The sequence below is a fragment of the Dendrobates tinctorius genome, unplaced genomic scaffold (genome assembly GCF_039654945.1).
Source record: "Dendrobates tinctorius isolate UK_male_01 unplaced genomic scaffold, ASM3965494v1 ptg000060l, whole genome shotgun sequence".
In the NCBI taxonomy this organism is placed as follows: Eukaryota; Metazoa; Chordata; class Amphibia; order Anura; family Dendrobatidae; genus Dendrobates; species Dendrobates tinctorius.
Genome location: NW_027361728.1, coordinates 82,864,877 through 82,883,234, shown reverse-complemented (window position 1 = coordinate 82,883,234; position 18,358 = coordinate 82,864,877). Strand labels below are relative to the sequence as shown.

At 42.4% G+C, this 18,358-nt stretch overlaps 1 protein-coding gene across 1 annotated transcript in view; it reads right to left on the bottom strand.

The window, feature by feature from the left end:
* The window catches only part of TRPC1 (transient receptor potential cation channel subfamily C member 1), a 147,672-nt gene that overhangs the window by 118,216 nt on the left and 11,098 nt on the right, over nucleotides 1-18,358 (bottom strand). Inside the window, exons 3-7 of the mRNA XM_073579104.1 lie at nucleotides 16,620-16,721; nucleotides 13,525-13,727; nucleotides 11,654-11,785; nucleotides 1,844-2,039; nucleotides 682-1,018 (exon numbers count right to left, since the gene is read on the bottom strand). Of these exons, the coding sequence (XP_073435205.1) occupies nucleotides 682-1,018; nucleotides 1,844-2,039; nucleotides 11,654-11,785; nucleotides 13,525-13,727; nucleotides 16,620-16,721 (970 nt within the window). The remainder of the gene's footprint in view (nucleotides 1-681; nucleotides 1,019-1,843; nucleotides 2,040-11,653; nucleotides 11,786-13,524; nucleotides 13,728-16,619; nucleotides 16,722-18,358) is intronic.

Here is an 18,358-nt window from a genome sequence, read left to right as displayed (position 1 = left end):
TTTGGGTTGACAGATAGCACTGTAGTTGTTTAATAAAATTAGTAAGCAAAAGTAAAAAATTGCCTAATAATTGTGCACACAGTGTAAATTAATGATATCTAACAGATAGTGAAAAAAAACACAGCAAAAAACACTGCAGTGATACTTTAAGCTGTTAAGTGTATTACAAAAGGGCCCAGTTCTGGTGCTGGTCTGCAGAACAGAAGAATTTGTTGTGAGTGTTCCATTTCGTCCTATTATCGACAGGTAAACAAATAAGTGAATCCTTGTAATACCGCCCGACATCTGCTATGATATTTGATTAAAACAGTAAATACCTTGCATCTCATCAAAGTAGATCTGTCACTAAATGTCACAATACAAACTACATGCATTTTTAAGATCTCATACACCTGATGAGGCTGTGTTACTTGCTTAAAAAATTACGTCAGCATCCTTTTTGAAAGTTTTCCCATCTGATATATAAAAATAAGCATTTTATGAGTAAGGCTTGTTAAAAGCAGATTACACAGCCATTCCAACATTGTTTTTCTAAGTAAGTATACCAGCCTCATTTGGTCTAAGGGCAATATTTCATTAAAAAAATGCAATTTATGAGGGATAAAATAAGAATACAATTAATGGAAATGAGACTGTGTAATCCTACATTAATCTCAGGATAAAACATGCACTTAAGATTACCTATGAGCCACATAATGAGCAGGTAGTCTATTCTCTCCAAGGCTGGACCCATAGTGTTCTTTATATCTTCATTGTAGACTAAGGAATATAAGTTAAGAAGTAGTAGGAATGTAAAGTAGGAGGCCCCATGTATGATGAACTTCATGAAGGGTGTGTGGATAATGCGTCCAACTTGTGTTTTGGGGGCTAGCAGATAGCACAGGGAAAGGATTGGCCAGCAAAGCCCCACAGTTAGGACTATCAGTATCTTCATGCAGGTATGTTTTCTTCTGTATCCCGCCATTTGTCCAAACCAGACTGTGTTGAGAAACTGTTGGCAGTTGGATTGTGATACAAACTGAAATGAAGGAAAATGTGTCATCAATAAATTAGATTCCCGCATGACATTTTTTTGTGTTGTATAAATGACATATACTCATATCTCAACAATTATTTTAGGTGACCTCTTCTCTTCTATTAAGCAGTGAGTTTGGTAGATTTCTCCCTATGAAGCAGGCTGGAAGTACATGAAGTTTATGCTTGGTTCCCACTTCCTAAGGCCATACAGTTGAATAGATTAGACCATTTAGCATTTCTAAAGGCAGAGGAGCTCTATAGAAAAACACTATGGCCTTAAGCCCCCGTCACACATAGCGATCTCGCAAGCGCGCCAGCACGCATCGCTGCGTGTGACAGGCGGGCGACCAGCGAGCAGGAGCTGGTAACTAGGGTAAACGCAGGGTTTCTAAGGGGCGCGCAGCGCCTAAAAACCCGATGTGTACCTTAGTTACCAGGGCGCTGATGCACGCCCCTTAGAAACCCGAAGTGTACCTTAGTTACCAGCTCCCTGCATCAGCGCGCTGGTAACTAAAGTACACAGCGACGCCGCACGCTCGGCGTCGCTGGTGCTGATCGCTGGTGAAGCTGTCTGTTTGACTCACCAGCGATCCTGACAAGTTGATATCGTTGTCGGGATCGCTGGTGAGTCGCTATGTGTGACGGGGCCTTTAGAGCTTCCAGTAAAACAAAAGGTATAGCTCGACAGATGCCACACATTTGGTGCAGTTGCTCAGAACATTTGTCTGTGTAATCCCTCAATATGCAGTACACAGCAGTGGGGCTAGACTTTTAGAACTGTGAATTTTGTTGTTATTTCCTTACATCTTAGGTTTACATTACTTACCTCTTTTTGGTTGTACTTGATTGCAAGTTTTAAACGGCTTAGGTTCATCCTCTCTTCAAGAAGTCCTCTCTTGTCCACAGGTTCATCACTGGACTGATGGTTTAGGATGACCTCCAGCTCCCTAGAATTCCTGGCTTGAGCCAATAAGTCTTTTGCAAATGTCTTGCACTTCTGAGCAAGCTCTTCGTAATCATTCCTAAAGGATTCAGAGTTTTATATTAAATGAACTTGTGTAATTCAGAATACAGTTAATCGAGTGTCTGAAACCTTGCCTATTCACATTCAGTGCTTTTGCCGTGCTCCCATGTGCTGATAGAGTTATTTGCTGTTTTTGGATTTATTTATTTAGTTTTTTTATTTTTTTAAACATGGAAGATAGTTTTCAAACACGCAAAATAAGGAAGCAAAAATCCATTGCAGTAATGTCACAAACGTTCCATGCATAAATATACACTAAAATCGGTAATTATTCAATAAAACCTTAGAAGTAATAAATTATCTACAAGAGAATTTAATTTTAAGTTCTTTTAGCATGGATTTGATAAGTAAGACCATGATTGTTTTGTTAGGTCAAGTTTCTAACATTTTTTGTGTTCTCGTGACATTTCCTTTTCCAGAATCAGCCTTTTAAGGTGAAAGAAAACATCTAATTTTTAGACCCATTACTTCTTACTTCTGTGATAAAATACAGTAGAGTTACTAGAGTTCAGATACAGGAAAGATATAAATCTTTGTACCGTGTTAGCCAGTAGATAGATAAGTATTCAGAATTGAGAGTCCTCAGTGGTTGATACCTTTTAATGGCTAACTGAAAAGATGGTAACAAATTGCAAGTAGAGATGAGCGACTTTGCATTTTTAAGGGTCGAGTTGGGTTTCATGAAACCCGACTTTCTCAAAAGTCGAGTGGAACGAAATCGGCCGACTATCGTGAAAAGTCGAAAGTCCGACTGAAACACGAAACCCAATGCAAGTCAATGGGAAAGCAAAGTCGGCAGGGAGTGGAGGACAGTAAACACACATACATGCCGGACCGCTTTTTGTGCACGAAATCACTCTCTCTCTGTCTCTCTGTCCCTCTCTCTCTCTCTCCCCCCGGACGCTGCACATGTCATCTCGTTGCCCACAGTGTACGTCCTTGCTCAGTGGCTGAAAAAAGTCACGTGCAAGCATTCTGGGAAATCCGACTTTGGTGCTTGCTTTGCCGACCGCATGGCCGACTTCACGCTGTGGTCGGGTTTCGGTCGGCGAAACCCGACTTTGCCATATGTCGGCGACTTATCAATCTGGCTGACCTGTTTCGCTCAACTCTAATTGCAAGCTTTCTACACTACTCAGGTCTCTTCATCAGGCATAGACTAATACAAAATCCTTAAGTATCAGCCGGACATGGGAATGAAGAGATAAGGGGAGGCTGACATGACCCTGGGAGGGCGTGACGACATAAGTACAGCTGGGGGAGGTTTCTGTAAGATGAGCTGAGGGATAGGGGTCTGGAGGTAAAGGGGATATGACATAGGTAGAGGTGGGATTATGTAGACAAAAGGACTGACCAGGGGTAGGGAAGCCCCTTTCTGACCTCCGAAGGACTGGACAGCAAGAAAGGGGGATTGTTGATACAGCCAAGGAAATGGCGAGGAGATTACTTTCCCCCTATGTAGTGCCTGTGTTGGCATCCTGGCCTATTCGATATACGTAATATGATGGTTACGTGTGACTGGACACACCGCCTCCAGTAGGGCGAATTTCTCTGACACACGAGACCCTGGATACACAGCCTCCAATAGGGCAAATTTATATAATCTAGGGAAATACCAGGGAAACCGAAACAATGGAGGGCCCTGCGATAGGGAATGGGGACATGGAGACCTCCTGCACTCCCCTGAGTCAGTGTCTAGCTCCTCCTACTTGCATAGGTTCATCTGGAGACTTGGCACGCACTGGGCAGGCTCTCATGAAATATCCCGGCTTCCCACAGGAAAAGCATACCCCCCCTCCACGGCGAACCGCAGACAACCCCTTTTTTGTACTAACAACACCGGGCTGCTTAGGTTCCTCCACCCGCACTGGTGGGTCCTCCTCCCTAGCGAGGACTACAGGGGGCACATTTTGTGTATGTCTCTACCTATGGCGTTTATCCACCTGGATGGCACGGGACATGGCGGCCTCCAGTGACCTGGGGGCGGCGTACTTTACCAGAGTATCCTGCAACTTTGGAAACAGACCCTGCACAAATTGACTCCTAAGTGCAGGGTCATTCCACTGAGTGTCAATGGCCCACCTCCTAATCTCTGAGCAGTGCTCCTCAGCAACCCGGACTCCCTGTTTACACCTACGGAGTCGAGATTCCGCCAGGGAGACGCCATCAGGATCCCCATACACTAGCGCCAAAGCCGCAAAAAACTCATCCACGGACTCTAATGATGGTGAATCGTCCAGCAGGGAGAAGGCCCAGGATTGGGGATCCCCCTTAAGAAGGGACATAATGATTCCCACCCGTTGCTCTTCACTCCCTGATGAATGAGGGCGCAGCCTGAAATATAATTTACAGGCTTGCTGAAATACCAAGAATTGATCTCTCCCTCCAGAAAACCTGTCAGGGAGGGATATCTTGGGTTCTGGCTGAGCCTGTTCCTGAATCAAGCCCTCAAAGCCCACCAACAGCTGCAGTTGCTGCACCAACTCACCGCGCAGCCCCCTAATCTCATCAGTAAATATTTGTAGCATTTGGGCAAAGGTTTGCTTTGGGTCCATAGCTCAGCAGAAAAAAGTTGGGTTGGTGATAATATGATGGTTACGTGTGACTGGACACACCGCCTCCAGTAGGGTGAATTTCTCTGACACACGTGACCCTGGATACACTGCCTCCAGTAGGGCGAATTTAAATAATATAGGGAAACACCAGGGAAACCGATACAATGGAGTGCCCTGCGATAGGGAACAGGGACGTGGAGACCTCCTGCACTCCCCTGAGTCAGTGTCTCAACACTCCTAACAGTCCCTATGCAGGTTCCGCACCTGGCGCCGAGCAGGATACCTAAAAATCCCTAGCTCGCCCTGCACCTAGCCCTTTCTAGTGAATTGGACGGTGCAGAAACTAATCCCACCACTGCACTAAAACACACATAAGGGAAGTCACAAACAGTGAAAACACCACTTAGCTTTGCTCTGTTGCTATTGCTCCAAGCAACAGAGTACGACACCAAAGTTCAGCTTCACCCCTGAAGCTCAACACATGAATTCAGCTTCCACCTGAAGCTATAACACCAGAGCTCCCCTGGGCTGCCAGGAACTCCTCTCTGTAGTTCCTTCCTTCACCAGACTTGGTTGGAAATGAGCAATATCACCAACAGTGAGTGAGAGAACAAGACACTCCTATAGTTAAACCAGAGCAATCACACCTGTTAGTGATATCACGTGCACTAAACTAAAGTAACCAGAGTGCAATGACCCTAATGGCCACCGGGGGCAAAACTACCTTTAAGCACACAGCTTAAGGAAAAAAAAAGGTTACTTATGCATTTATCTGTCATAATCCAACCCAGATCATGACACGTAACATGCGGTGTATATGGATTCTATCCACTATATGTATAGTTGTACCCAGGAATTATAAAAGTCCCACTGTATATGGGTGGACTTCATTATACATGGCACTTCATCTATAGGTACAGTTGTAGCCAGGAATTATAGGAGTCCCACGGTATATGGGTGGACTTCAGTATACTTGGCACTTCATCTGTGGCCCCGCGGGTCATGTTTTTGCGATTTCCGTAGAGTTGCACAGGTGAGAGAATTCCTGATGCCTTGATGATACTTCCACCATCTGTGTGGTAATGGGGGGTCCAGGGGGCGTGCCCCGTGGGTCTGTGGGGACTGGAGTTTGGGAGACACTGATCTATAGGTATAGTTGGACCCCAGAATTATAGTGCTACCTTGGTATATACATGATATATCTACACTCCAGAAGCCCAGTAAATATGACTGCAAACCTCCTGGATCATTATAAGCCTGTATATAGGGCTGTCCCCTGCAAATATGGCAGCATCTTTTATATTGTGCCCTGCTTGATGGCTCCCCCTAGTGGTGCTGCATTGGCTTTACAGTAGGTTAACAGTCACGGTATATACCCATCATTCGATTATCTACATTGCCTATGATGGTGGATAGTGCTGTGGGGAAGAGTTTACCTGGGGCCTTATCCTATATGTAATTACATAATATAAGGAATAAGTTGTGGGTGTGTAACTGGTCAAAAAAAAAAACACCTTGGTGTTGAATGGGGACAATCAGTGCAGCAGACAAGAGGCAGAGCCATAAACACAAGTGCTGTCATTACTGAAGGCAGGTAGAGTTATGTACATGTGGTAGGGGGCCGGATTGGGTGGTGGTCCACTGCTTACCACGACCGGACGATGCAAAGACGAGACGGAGGCAGAATTCAGTTGTAACAGATCTGGGTTTATTGGCCGTCCTCCTGACGACCACAAGCACACACCGCAGCCTCTTTACAGTTCTTCATCTCCAGGCCCGGGTACCTGCACCGTTCCTCCAGTCGAAGTAACGTCCCTCGTGGATCTTTCGCTGGGGCTGTCCTAGACCAATAAACCGCCAGCGCTTCACCTGCTCGAGGTCGTCGTCCAACCGGTACCCCGGGGCCTCGTCTGTCCTGCGGTCCGTCGGGTCAGGGCCACCCCCCCGACTGTCTCTTTCCTGTCAGTCCCCTAGTCGAGCTCTTTGCTGTTCTCCGTCTTCTGCCGAGCTCCTCCCGGGACTAGCCTGCCTGGAACCCCAACCAGTCCTATTTATCCCCTCTCTCACTGGGAATTCCCCTCCTGGGTTCCTATCTCCCTGCCCCCCATGACTAAGCATTTCTCGAGCCCTAAGCTGCTGTTGAGTCCTGAACTACTCCCCCTGCCATCTTGTGGTCATTTCTAGGTACTGCACTCTCTTGTCTGTCTTTCCCAGCTATCACCCTGCTGTCCTTGTCAATCTCCGTCCATAGTGCACCAACCGTTCCCTCCTACTTCCAGTCAAGTCTGTCCATCAAGTCACCTTCCCCACAGACACAACAGTGCTAGCCATTAATGAGGGCCAGCAGAGGCATAAACACAACAGTATCAGGCATTACTTACGGCGGGTAGAGTAATGAGAGGTGTCTTTATCCTATATGAATTCCCATAATTTAAATAATATGGTAGGTGAGGAATGGGTCAACACGGGGATCGATGACTAATGGTGAGTGTGGTGGGCTCAGCGTAAATTTTCCTACTACACGGCATTTGTCCAGGACGAAGAAATATTAAAAAAAAAAAAACGTAATAAATATCGTGGTCCTTGTGGGTGAGCCCAATGGTCAGAGAAAGTACCCCCTTGTTATTTAGGTGAGTTGGGAATGCTGCGGCCCGGTTCTTGACTGTTATATTGACCGACTCTTGTTTCTTTAAGGCTGACCTCTGGACAAGCAGGAACCCAGTGCAATAAACTGAAGAGCAGTATACCTAATCGGGGTGACCTTCAGTCAGTGAGAGCAACTAAAAAAAAAAAGAAGTGATCAAGTGTGTTAACACAAAGGGCAATATGCCTCTCCCCCAGTATCCGTCAGCCAGGGGAAGCAGCTAAGGGTAATTAAATACATCACAAGAATCAATAGGCCTATCCCCAACAACTTGGACCCAGTGGCAGCGGTTAGCAGTGAATGTCATCAAGTGCATGGAGAACAAGTAACATAGGTTTAATTCAATTACTATGTCCAGGTATTATGAAGGTTATTTAATAGTCTGTTATCATGTTGATGTTACATTGGGTATTGTTTTTAATTACTCGTTAATTAAAATATCTTCCTCTTTATATATACTCATCAATTTTCCGGGAATAGTATTAGGTACATTTAAAAAAAAAAAAAAGGTTACTGTTCACCTATCGTACATATTGGTGTTTCTAGAACCAAAACCTAGAAATTAGGGGGCTGGCTACGGTATAATAGTTTGAAGCATGATGCATGTCATTATACAGGTATGCATTCTGTTGCCCCCCACCCCCTTCGGAATAGAACTGATTTCACAAAGAATTTTTAGTCAGACAGGCGCTTAAGGGTTCTCGGAAAGTAAAAAGCCAAATGGACAACAGGTGGCCAGTGTCATTTGGGTTTTTGCTAAATTTAATCTTACAATTAGAGGCTGTCTGCAGGTCACGTTTCAACATAGAATTGTTTAGGTTGGCGTTTTGCTGCCATTTTCAGGCAATGAGAATTGGGTAAATAGCACCGGGTAGAACCAAAGTTGGGGACATTTTAGCCGGAGACAATCTTAGCCAAACCGGAGACATCATGGCCACCCAAAAAGGGGTAGAATTTTGAATCAGTAAGTCAAAACGGACCAATGGGATAAAAGGAAGAAGGTAATGTTTGGAAAGGTGAAGAATTTTGTTATGTGCCCGTTGCAATGTTTTGGAATATTTATAGCTTCTAGGCCCAGGCAAGGGGAACCATTGTTGTCAGGAGAACTGTCCCCTTTTTTCAGAATATCAATTCATCAAGGTGTTTCGGAGGTGCTTGGAAGGAACAGGCATGGAGCCGCACAGCTATGGAGGTCATTCCTTTCACATCAGGGCTGCAAAAGAGGCAGCAGTTGGAGGTTTAAGTTTGGAAATTGTGATGAGAATTGGCCGGTGGGAGTCAAAACGGTATTGGTCCTACTTACAACCCACGGATGTGAAGGGGCGAATCTTTTGGGGTAACTGACATATTGCACTAACTTATGGTTGTTTCATTACAGAGCGGGTTCCACAAGCTAATCTGGATTCTATGCCATTGTTATGTTCACTGTGGAGCTCTATGAGCAGACAGACGGAATGGCGGTAGACAGCTGGGTTTCAAAAGGGATGTGACGTTAACTAGGTGATTGGATCTACGGGTTTAGCATGGGGGTGGGTAATTCACGAGTTTTAACAAGCAGACAGCGCCATAGAGCGCCTGATATCTTAGTCCTGCATGTGGGCGGTAATGACCTGGGAGTATGCTCTGGGAAGGGACTGGTTTGGGACATCAAAATAGACTTGAAGCAGCTATGGGGGGCGTTCCCAAATTTAAAAGTATGGTGGTCTGACATGATACCCAGGAAATTTTGGAGGGGAGCCCAATCCGTTACAAGGATTAACAAAGCACGAATTAAAATCAACAAACCAGTGTCCTGATTCGTGGTGCAGAACAGGGGAGTAGCGGTATGTCATGCGAGTTTTGACAGTATAGAGGAGGAATTTTGGTTAGCAGATGGAGTGCATTTGAACGCTGTGGGGACTGACTTGTGGACATTGGGATTGCAAGAAGGCATTGAAAAGGCCACAGCATGCTGAAAGGTGGGGTCTCGAACACTTGAGGTGGTCAAGGTGCTCTCAGTGTGGCGCTGGTGGGTCCTCGAAGTTAGGCAAAATTAGGATTGGGGATTCGTTAAATGCATGGATCCCCGTCATTTGATATGGTGGTGGTCTGGTGAGTTTTGGGTGATACCTGGCGATGGAACGTCGGGTTCACATTAACTGGACATTTGGGTGATACCCGGCGATAGAACGTCGGATGCACGTTAACTTGAGATTTGGGTGATACCTGGCGATGGAACGCTGGGATCACAGTAACACGAGTTAGTGGGTGATTCCCGGTGATGGAACGTCGGGATCACATGATCAAGAGTGCACCCCTTCCCTCGGTGCATGGTGCTTCTAAGTCAGAGGAAAACGCGGCTAGGAGTAAGGCTGGGGGAAAAGGGGCAATACCATTTTAAAAAACCACCAGACTGTTATAACTTTGAGGACCTCACCAAGTGTCTTTGATTACCAAAGACTATCAATAAATGGGCTGTTGTGGCCGTTATTACTAGAGATGAGCGACTTTGCCTTTTTTAGGGTCGGTTCGGGTTTCATGAAACCCGACTTTCTCAAAAGTCGAGTCGAACGAAATCGGCCGACAATAAAGTCGTGAAAAGTCAAGAAACATGAAACCCAATGCAAGTCAATGGAGAGAAAAGTCGGCAGTGAGATAGAGAGAGAGGGAGAGAAGAGAGAGAAGAGAGAGAGATTTTGCTGCCTCTAGGGTTAAAATTCATGCCTGGTGTGTTTACAGTCCTCCACTCACTGCCGACTTTTCTCCACCATTGACTTGCATTGGGTTTCATGTTTCACGACTTTTCACAACTTTTCCCTATAGTCGGCCGATTTCGTTCGGCAAAGTCGCTCATCTCTAGTTATTACCCAAAAGAAAATGGTTGTCGCTTGTCTTAAAGTAAAAGAGGGGGCGGGGGACCTTTGGAGGGGGGAATTGGATCAGGAGAAATCGACCTCTCCAGAGTCAAGAAACACATATTTATACACAACACAGCAGAGAAATAATGCAATAGATAAGACAAGTGATGTGAAGCAGAACTATCATTATGGTAGAGTGATTGACAGTTTTGGCCATAAATATTGGAACAGTTCATAGATAAGGAGTATGAAAGTTTTATTGTCCTCTAATTGGGGTCTCGTTCTGGTCTGAGGAGCAAATTCCTTAATTGATGTAAAATGCTAATGCACTGCTATGTATAGTACAAGCAATTAGATCATCACAGCTTCACGTGCCCTAAGATAATTATTAAATACAGTAAATGTTTTTAAAAAGTTCTAAAAAATAGGAAAAAATAAAAAAACACAAGTTCAAATAAATCTCTTTTTGCCCCATTAAAAGTAAAACAATAAAGAAAATGGACATAATTAGCATTGATGCGTTCATAAAAGTCCAATCTACCAAAATACAAAGCAAATTAATCCAATCGGTAAACTACATAATGGAAAAACAAATTGGCCAGATTTACGTTTTTTTTTGACCACCACAGCATTGCAATAAGACGTGATCAAAACACTGTATATACCTCAAAATGGTATCAGTAAAAATATCAACTCAGGGCACAAAAAAATCAGCCGCCACACAGCACTGTGTCCTGAAAATTGAAAGCATCTCAGAAGATGGTAGCAAAAGCAAAAATTTATTTTTTTTTAATTTTCCAAAATGTTTTCACCAATTAGAAAAAAAAACTATACATGTTTGTTATCTGCGTTATTATAATCACATGGAGAATCATAATACCAGGTCAGTTTTACTGCATAGTAAACATGGTAAATGAAAAAAGAAATTGTGAAATTGCCCTTTTTATTGCAATTTAAGTGCATTTGGAACTTTTTTGCCACTTTCCAGTGCATCACATGTTAAAATGAATGAAATCATTCAAAAGTACAACTCGTCTTGCAGAGTACAAGCCCTCATATGGCTATGTGGACATAAAAATGAAAAAAAAAAATGGAAAATCGCCTGGGACTGAAGGGGTTAAACTTGAAATAACAAAAAAAAATGGAAATTCCCGTAAAAATATGTAAATGAGGACTAATAAAAAAACCTATATTATTCTTGTGTAGAACTGTTATGGCTTAGATTTTATACCTTGCTTTGATTAACATATAAAGAATTTATATCTACTGTGTAAATCTACTGGTAGCTGTAATATCTCCATATCTAATTTGTCTAACGTCAGCAGATCCGGAAATACATTGTGTTTCACCCCAAATTAGCTCTCCCTAGAAAGGGGTTTCCACGACAGAACAGATATTGCAAGCTTCTATTTATAGCTAAATAGGTTGGTTTTATTACTAAAAATTATCTTGTACAGACAAATTTGGTCCCTGTTGGCACAGGACTGCTGGCACCTCCTCTGTTTACTAGTTACACACCACAGTAGTGTTTTACTGATTATGCCAAACAAAACGAAAGAAAATCCTTGCCTCTTACCTAAATTCTACCTCCACAAGACTCAGTTCCTTCAGATCTGCACTGAGCTCGAATGCCCGTAAAATAGGATCTTCTTCAGTTAACATGATTAGGGCTGGACTAGCCAAACAACGGTAAATATCGAGACGAAATCTGCAATCCACAGAGAAACATCACCAAATATTTAACTGAAGACATAATTGGTTGTTCTGTTAAAGTGGACCTGTCACCACTATGTCATTATTATCTCTATATATAAAAATGAATGTGTGTCTGTATGTGTCTGTATCACCAACCAATCACGAAGCATCTTTCATTTCACCAGAGCTGTTTAAAAGAAGCTGAGCTGTGACTAGTTGCTATGAGCAACAGTTTTCCCACTCCGGAAAACACCTCAGCAGACACTGACATGGTGGGAGAAATCTAGCATCCCTGGGAACATAAGCTCCCAACCATTGTCTGCCCCCAGAAAGGAGCAGAGAGCACATGACAGAAATGAATCACCCCCTCCCGTGCCCATATACCCATCACACATCCTCCATCCTATAGGCACATCTTTCCTCTTAAAGGGATCATTGGTATGGAAGTTAGAGCAAATCCACCCAGGGCTTTGGTTTTGACCCCCGGGTCTCTTTAAAGGATCTATGGTATGGAAGTTAGGGCAATTCTACTAAGCACTCTGGTTCTGACCCCAGGCCCCTCTTAAAGGGATCCCCGGTATGGAAGTTAGGACCGTTCCACTCAGCTCTGTGGTTCTGACCACAGGGTCTCTTAAAGGGATCATTGGTATGGAAGTTAGGGCAATTCCAATAAGCGCTCTGGTTCTGACTCCAGGCCCCTCTTAAAGGGATCTCCGGTATTTAAATTAGGGCAAATCCCTCAGTGCTCTGAATCTGACCCCAGGATTCTATTAAAAGGATCATTGGTATGCAAGTCGGGGCAAATCCACTCAGCACTCTGGTTCTGATCCAAGGCTCTCTTAAAGGGATCCCTGGTATGGAAGTGAGGGCAAATACACTCTACGCTTTGGTACTGACCCCAGGCCTCTCTTAAAGGGATCTCCGGTATGGGATATTAAGGGTAGTAGTCCAGTAGCTCTGACTGACAGGATGATGTGGGATATTAGGGGTAGTAGTCCGGCGGCTGTGACGGGATGATGTGGGATATTAGTGGTAGTTGTCCGGTGGCTATGGCTGATGGGATGATGTGGGATATTAGGGGTAGTAGTCCGGCGGCTGTGACGGGATGATGTTGGATATTAGTGGTAGTTGTCCGGTGGCTATGGCTGACAGGATGATGTGTGATATTAGGGGTAGTAGTCCGGTAGCTCTGGCTGACAGGACCATGTGGGATATTAGGGGTAGTAGTCTAGTGGCTCTGGCTGATGGGACCATGTGGGATATTAGGGGTAGTAGTCCGGTGACTCTGGCTGACGGGATGATGTGGGATATTAGGGGTTGTAGTCCGGCGACTGTGACGGGATGATGTGGGATATTAGGGGTAGTAGTCCGGTGGCTCTAGCTGATGGGACAACGTGGGATATTAGGGGTAGTGGTCTGGTGGCTCTGGCTGATGGGATGATGTGGGATATTTGGGGTAGTAGTCCAGTAGCTCTGACTGACGGGATGATGTGGGATATTATAGTGAATGTGGCTATGCGTAGTGGGCGGGGCTCTACACTCAGCTTTATATATATAGATATAATCATTATAATTTGTTATAACTAACCGTAGTTAGTAACTATGCCCAGGCAGCGACGGGCTCTTCAGCTAGTTAATTATAAGAATGATAATTACTGAAAACATAGGCTCTAACTGTATGTAAAGATAACACGAAGATCACTGAGACAGGTGTCATAAGATTTATTTCTATTCATAGCGAACAGTCCTAACCTGGAGTGTCTCAGACTATCCTTCTTGTTCTTGGCCGTACAGAGGGTACACTCACAGCCGACAGCATGAGGTTTTGGAAGAGAGACGTCTTGTTTTAAGAGCATTGTCAGGATTTCATAGTTGTTTCTGTGAGCAGCTAAAATAACAGGAGCCACGTCCATAGTTGTGGAGTACTCTGGATTTTGTATACGCTCCATGAGTTTCTGAAATAAAAGCAGTTGTTAAAAAAAGTTCAGTATATTGTATTGATTGGGACAATGTCCTCAAAAATAGGAGCACAGAAAATAAATGGGAAATATTTACCGTAAATCACTTTTACACACCCACTGCGAGCTAGCCATACTGTACAGAAATAAAAGGGCTAGGAACAGGAGAACACCAATGTTGCTAAATAAGGATGTAAAAAGGGCAATAAATAAAAAGAACAAGGCATTTGGGAAGCTAAAACAAGAAGGCAATGAAGAAGCATTAAAAAGTTATAGAGAAAAAAATAAAATGTGTAAAAAACAAATACATTTAGCAAAAGTGGAAACTGAGAGACTCATTGCTAAGGAAAGTAAAACAAACCCCAAACTATTCTTTAATTATATAAACAGTAAAAAGATTAAAATTGATGGTGTCAGCCCTTTAAAGAACAATGAGGGCGAAATCATAGAGAGCGATGTGGGAAAAGCAAATGTTTTAAATACTTTTTTCTCAACAGTGTTCACACAGGAAAAGGATTTGCCAGGGGAAATGCAGAGTGATAATGTAAACTCCCCATTAAGTATTACCTGCCTAACCCAGGAAGAAGTGCAGAACCACCTTAGTAAGATTAAAATTGACAAATCACCAGGCCCTGATGGCATTCACCTTCGGGTATTCAGGGAGTTAAGTAATGTGATAGACAGGCCTCTATTCCTTATATTTAAAGACTCTATAGAAACAGGGTCTGTACCTTTTGATTGGCTGCATGCAAATGTGGTACCAATATTCAAAAAGGGGTGTAAAAGGGAACCTGGAAACTATAGGCCGGTAAGCTTAACATCTGTTGTGGGTAAAATTTTTGAAGGGTTTCTAAGGGATACCATTATGGAATATCTCAATGTTAATAAATGTTTAACTCCATAGCAACATGGATTTATGAAGGATCGCTCCTGTCAAACTAACCTGATCAGCTTCTATGAGGATGTAAGCTCTCAAATGGACCAAGGAGAATCATTGGATGCCATTTATCTCGACTTCTCTAAAGCATTTGACACTGTCCCACATAAAAGATTGGTAAGTAAGATGAGAACGCTTGGGCTAGGGGAAAATGTGTGTAGATGGGTAGGTAGCTGGCTTAGTGATAGAAAACAAAGAGTGGTTATTAATGGTGCATACTCAGATTGGGCCAGGGTTACTAGTGGGGTACCACAGGGTTCTGTATTGGGCCCCCTACTGTTTAATATATTTATTAATGATCTAGTGGATGGCTTTCACAGTAAAATATCAGTATTTGCAGATGATACAAAACTATGTAAGGTAGTTAACACAAAGGAGGACAGTTTGCAACTACAGACAGATTTGAGTAAATTGGAGAATTGGGCTGAAAAATGGCAAATGAGGTTTAACACAGATAAGTGTAAGGTTATTCACATGGGAAGGAGAAACAGATGCTACAATTACTTACTAAATGGGAAACTGCTGGGGAAATCAGACATGGAAAAAGACTTAGGCATCTTAGTCAATAAGAAGCTAAATTGGAGTGCCCAGTGTCAGGCAGCTGCCACCAAAGCAAATAGGGTCATGGGATGCATTAGAAGAGGTCTGGGGATACGAGATGAAACATAATTCTCCCTCTGTACAAATCACTCGTCAGACCACACTTGGAGTATTGTGTGCAAATTTTGGACGCCGGTGCTCAAGAAAGACATTACTGAACTTGAAAGGGTTCAAAGGCAGGCTACTAAAATGATAAATGGAGTTGATTCACTACAATACCCAGAAAGGTTATCAAAATTAGGTCTATTTACTCTAGAAAAGAGAAGACTTAGGGGAGACTTAATATATATGTACAAGTATATCAGAGGGCAACACAGAGATCTCTCCAATGAACTGTTTGTACCAAGGACTGTGACAAGAACAAGGGGGCATTCTCTTCGTTTGGAGGAAAGACAACTTCTGCACCAGCATAGAAGAGGGTTCTTCACGGTAAGAGCAGTGAGGCTCTGGAATTCTCTTCCTGAGGAAGTGGTGATGGCCAACTCACTGAATGAATTTAAGAAAGGAATGGATGCTTTTCTTGTGAGTAACAGTATAGAAGGTTACGAATAACAGAATATTATAGGTAGATGGTTGACCCAGCTTAGGGGAAGGAATTTTTTCCCTATGGAGAAAATTGGCTTGTACTCTGTGGATTTTTTGTCTTCCCCAGGATCAACACAATGCAGAACAGCTGCACTAAAAATAGGCTGAACTAGATGGTCATAAGGTCTTCCTTCAGCCTTCAAAACTATGTTACTATGTTATGTATGGAGAAGAAACAATATATCAGGAATACAATCATGCTTACATATCCCAACTTATGTTTAACAGCATTTTCAGAAAATGTTTGATCATAGAAACACTTAGTATTGGTTCTATTAATGAGATCCCCACCTGAGCAGATCCCCAACTGAGCAGATCCCCACCTGAGCAGATGTGCTCTGGTTGGCATTAATCTTTTCTGAGACTTATAACTGACTCCATAAACAGTTTATAGAGCCTACCTTAAGCCTTGATGACAGCAGCGTTCAGATGAACACTTCAGAGCCTATACTTTACAAATTCAGGAGTTGAGCCAAAGACTCACTCCTTGTTTCACAGAGAAGCGTCATGTGAATAATTTCTGCCATTCTTTATCTAAATTTACATTCTTAGGACAAATCCAGTATAACAATACAAAATCTTTCATCACAACTGATACAGAGCCAACTTTGAAGCCATCATTAGCATAGTACTATAAAATAGGGCCTATTAAGCAGTTTTTGTAATTTGTGATTAAAAGTTAATTCGGTTTTAGCTGTACTGAGAAAACTTTTAATATGATTTATATATATACCCCTATATACTGTATTGCACTGATTAGCACCTACCACAATTGTTGGCCTTGTGGTCCATTTTGGACGATGATTCAGTAGAATATCTACTGCTCCAACCACTTCAGAGTCTATTGCCACCAGCAGTGCATCTGTTGACTGCAAAATAAGAGATTTATGCATTTACATGTCAGCTATGATCTTTTAATATTATTTTTAAAATCACCAACATTACTTGGACCTTACCAATACTTGCCCCAAAACCAAGAAACTTGTTTGAGCATTAAGAAGCAAAAATGCTAATTAGGTACCCAGAAAAAAAGATCTTGGGAGAAAATAACCCCAAACCATTAAAAATACCCATCCAAAACTTACCAAAGAGCCCTCTATATCCTCTCTGTCCTTGCCATCATCAGTGCACAGAACAGGAGACCAACTGCTACCCCATATATAGAGACACTTGAGGAGGCATGATAAGAGAAGACGATTGATGGAAGATGAACAAAGAGAGGAAGACACAATGAGAAATGGGAGAAGTAAGCATGGGACATAATGTCACAATGGTGCAAACAGTGTATGATTAAAACCTATGAAGAAAACTAAATGTAAAAAAGTTTCAAACTATTAATATATTTGTTATTTTTGCAACTCATCCTAAAAAATCTTTAATACATTTAATTTACAGGCATACAGTGATCAGAGGATGGCACAAATTATCACATGTTCCCAGTTTTGTCCCTTTTTTCCATAAAAGTGTCCAACATTAATGCTGACATCTTGTTAGGTAGCGTGCATGGTTAATATTTGCATGTCCTACAGGATGGGGACTAGAGAAACCTCATACAAGTCCTCTGTACCATCTAGTATACTCCACAATTAGTCAATGATTAGATTTGGAATCTTGATCCTAAACCTTGAGGGACAAAAGTTGGAAACAAATTCAAGTGCATTGAATCGATGAAGAAAACACAATTCAGCCTTTGTTTTTTTTCCATTTTGCGGTAATAATGACCTAATTACTACCACAAAATCAAAAAACAATGGCTGAATTCTGCTTGTTTTTGACCGTTTTGCAGCACTCGGATGTTCTTGGTCAGTATTATTGCCACAATTCCAAATTTGTATCGTTTTTATAATTAAGTGGTGACAAAAAATTAGGAGATAGGTCAAAATAAAACTTTGGTTTCTATGGCGCCTTTTTCTCTTTATTGCATTATGAGTTGATTAATTTTATTTTTTTATAGCTTAGATTTTTACAAATGGGACAATAATACATACATATTTTTTAACTACTTTTACTTTTTTATACTTTTCTTTTGAAACTGTTTGATCAATTGTTCTATATAATATACGTTGAGGGAAATAAGTATTTGATCCCTTTCTGATTTTGTAAGTTTGCCCACTGACAAAGACATGAACAGTCTGTACTCTGTACCTTTAAGGGTAGGTTAATTTTTGAGAAATAGAATATCAAAGGTAAAATCCAGAAAATCACATTGTATAAATTATATAAAGTTATTTGCATTTTGCAGTAAGAAATAAGTATTTGATCCCCTACCAACCATTAAGAGTTCTGGCTCCTACAGACCAGTTAGACGCTCCTAATCAACTCGTTAAAGACAGCTGTCTTACATAGTCACCTTTAGAAAAGACTCCTGTCCACAGGCTCAATTAATCAGTCAGACTCAAACCTCTACAACATGGCATGACCAAAGAGCTTTATAAGGATGTCAGGGGCAAGATCATAGACCTGCACAAAGCTGGAATGGGCCACAAAACCATATGTAAGACGCTGG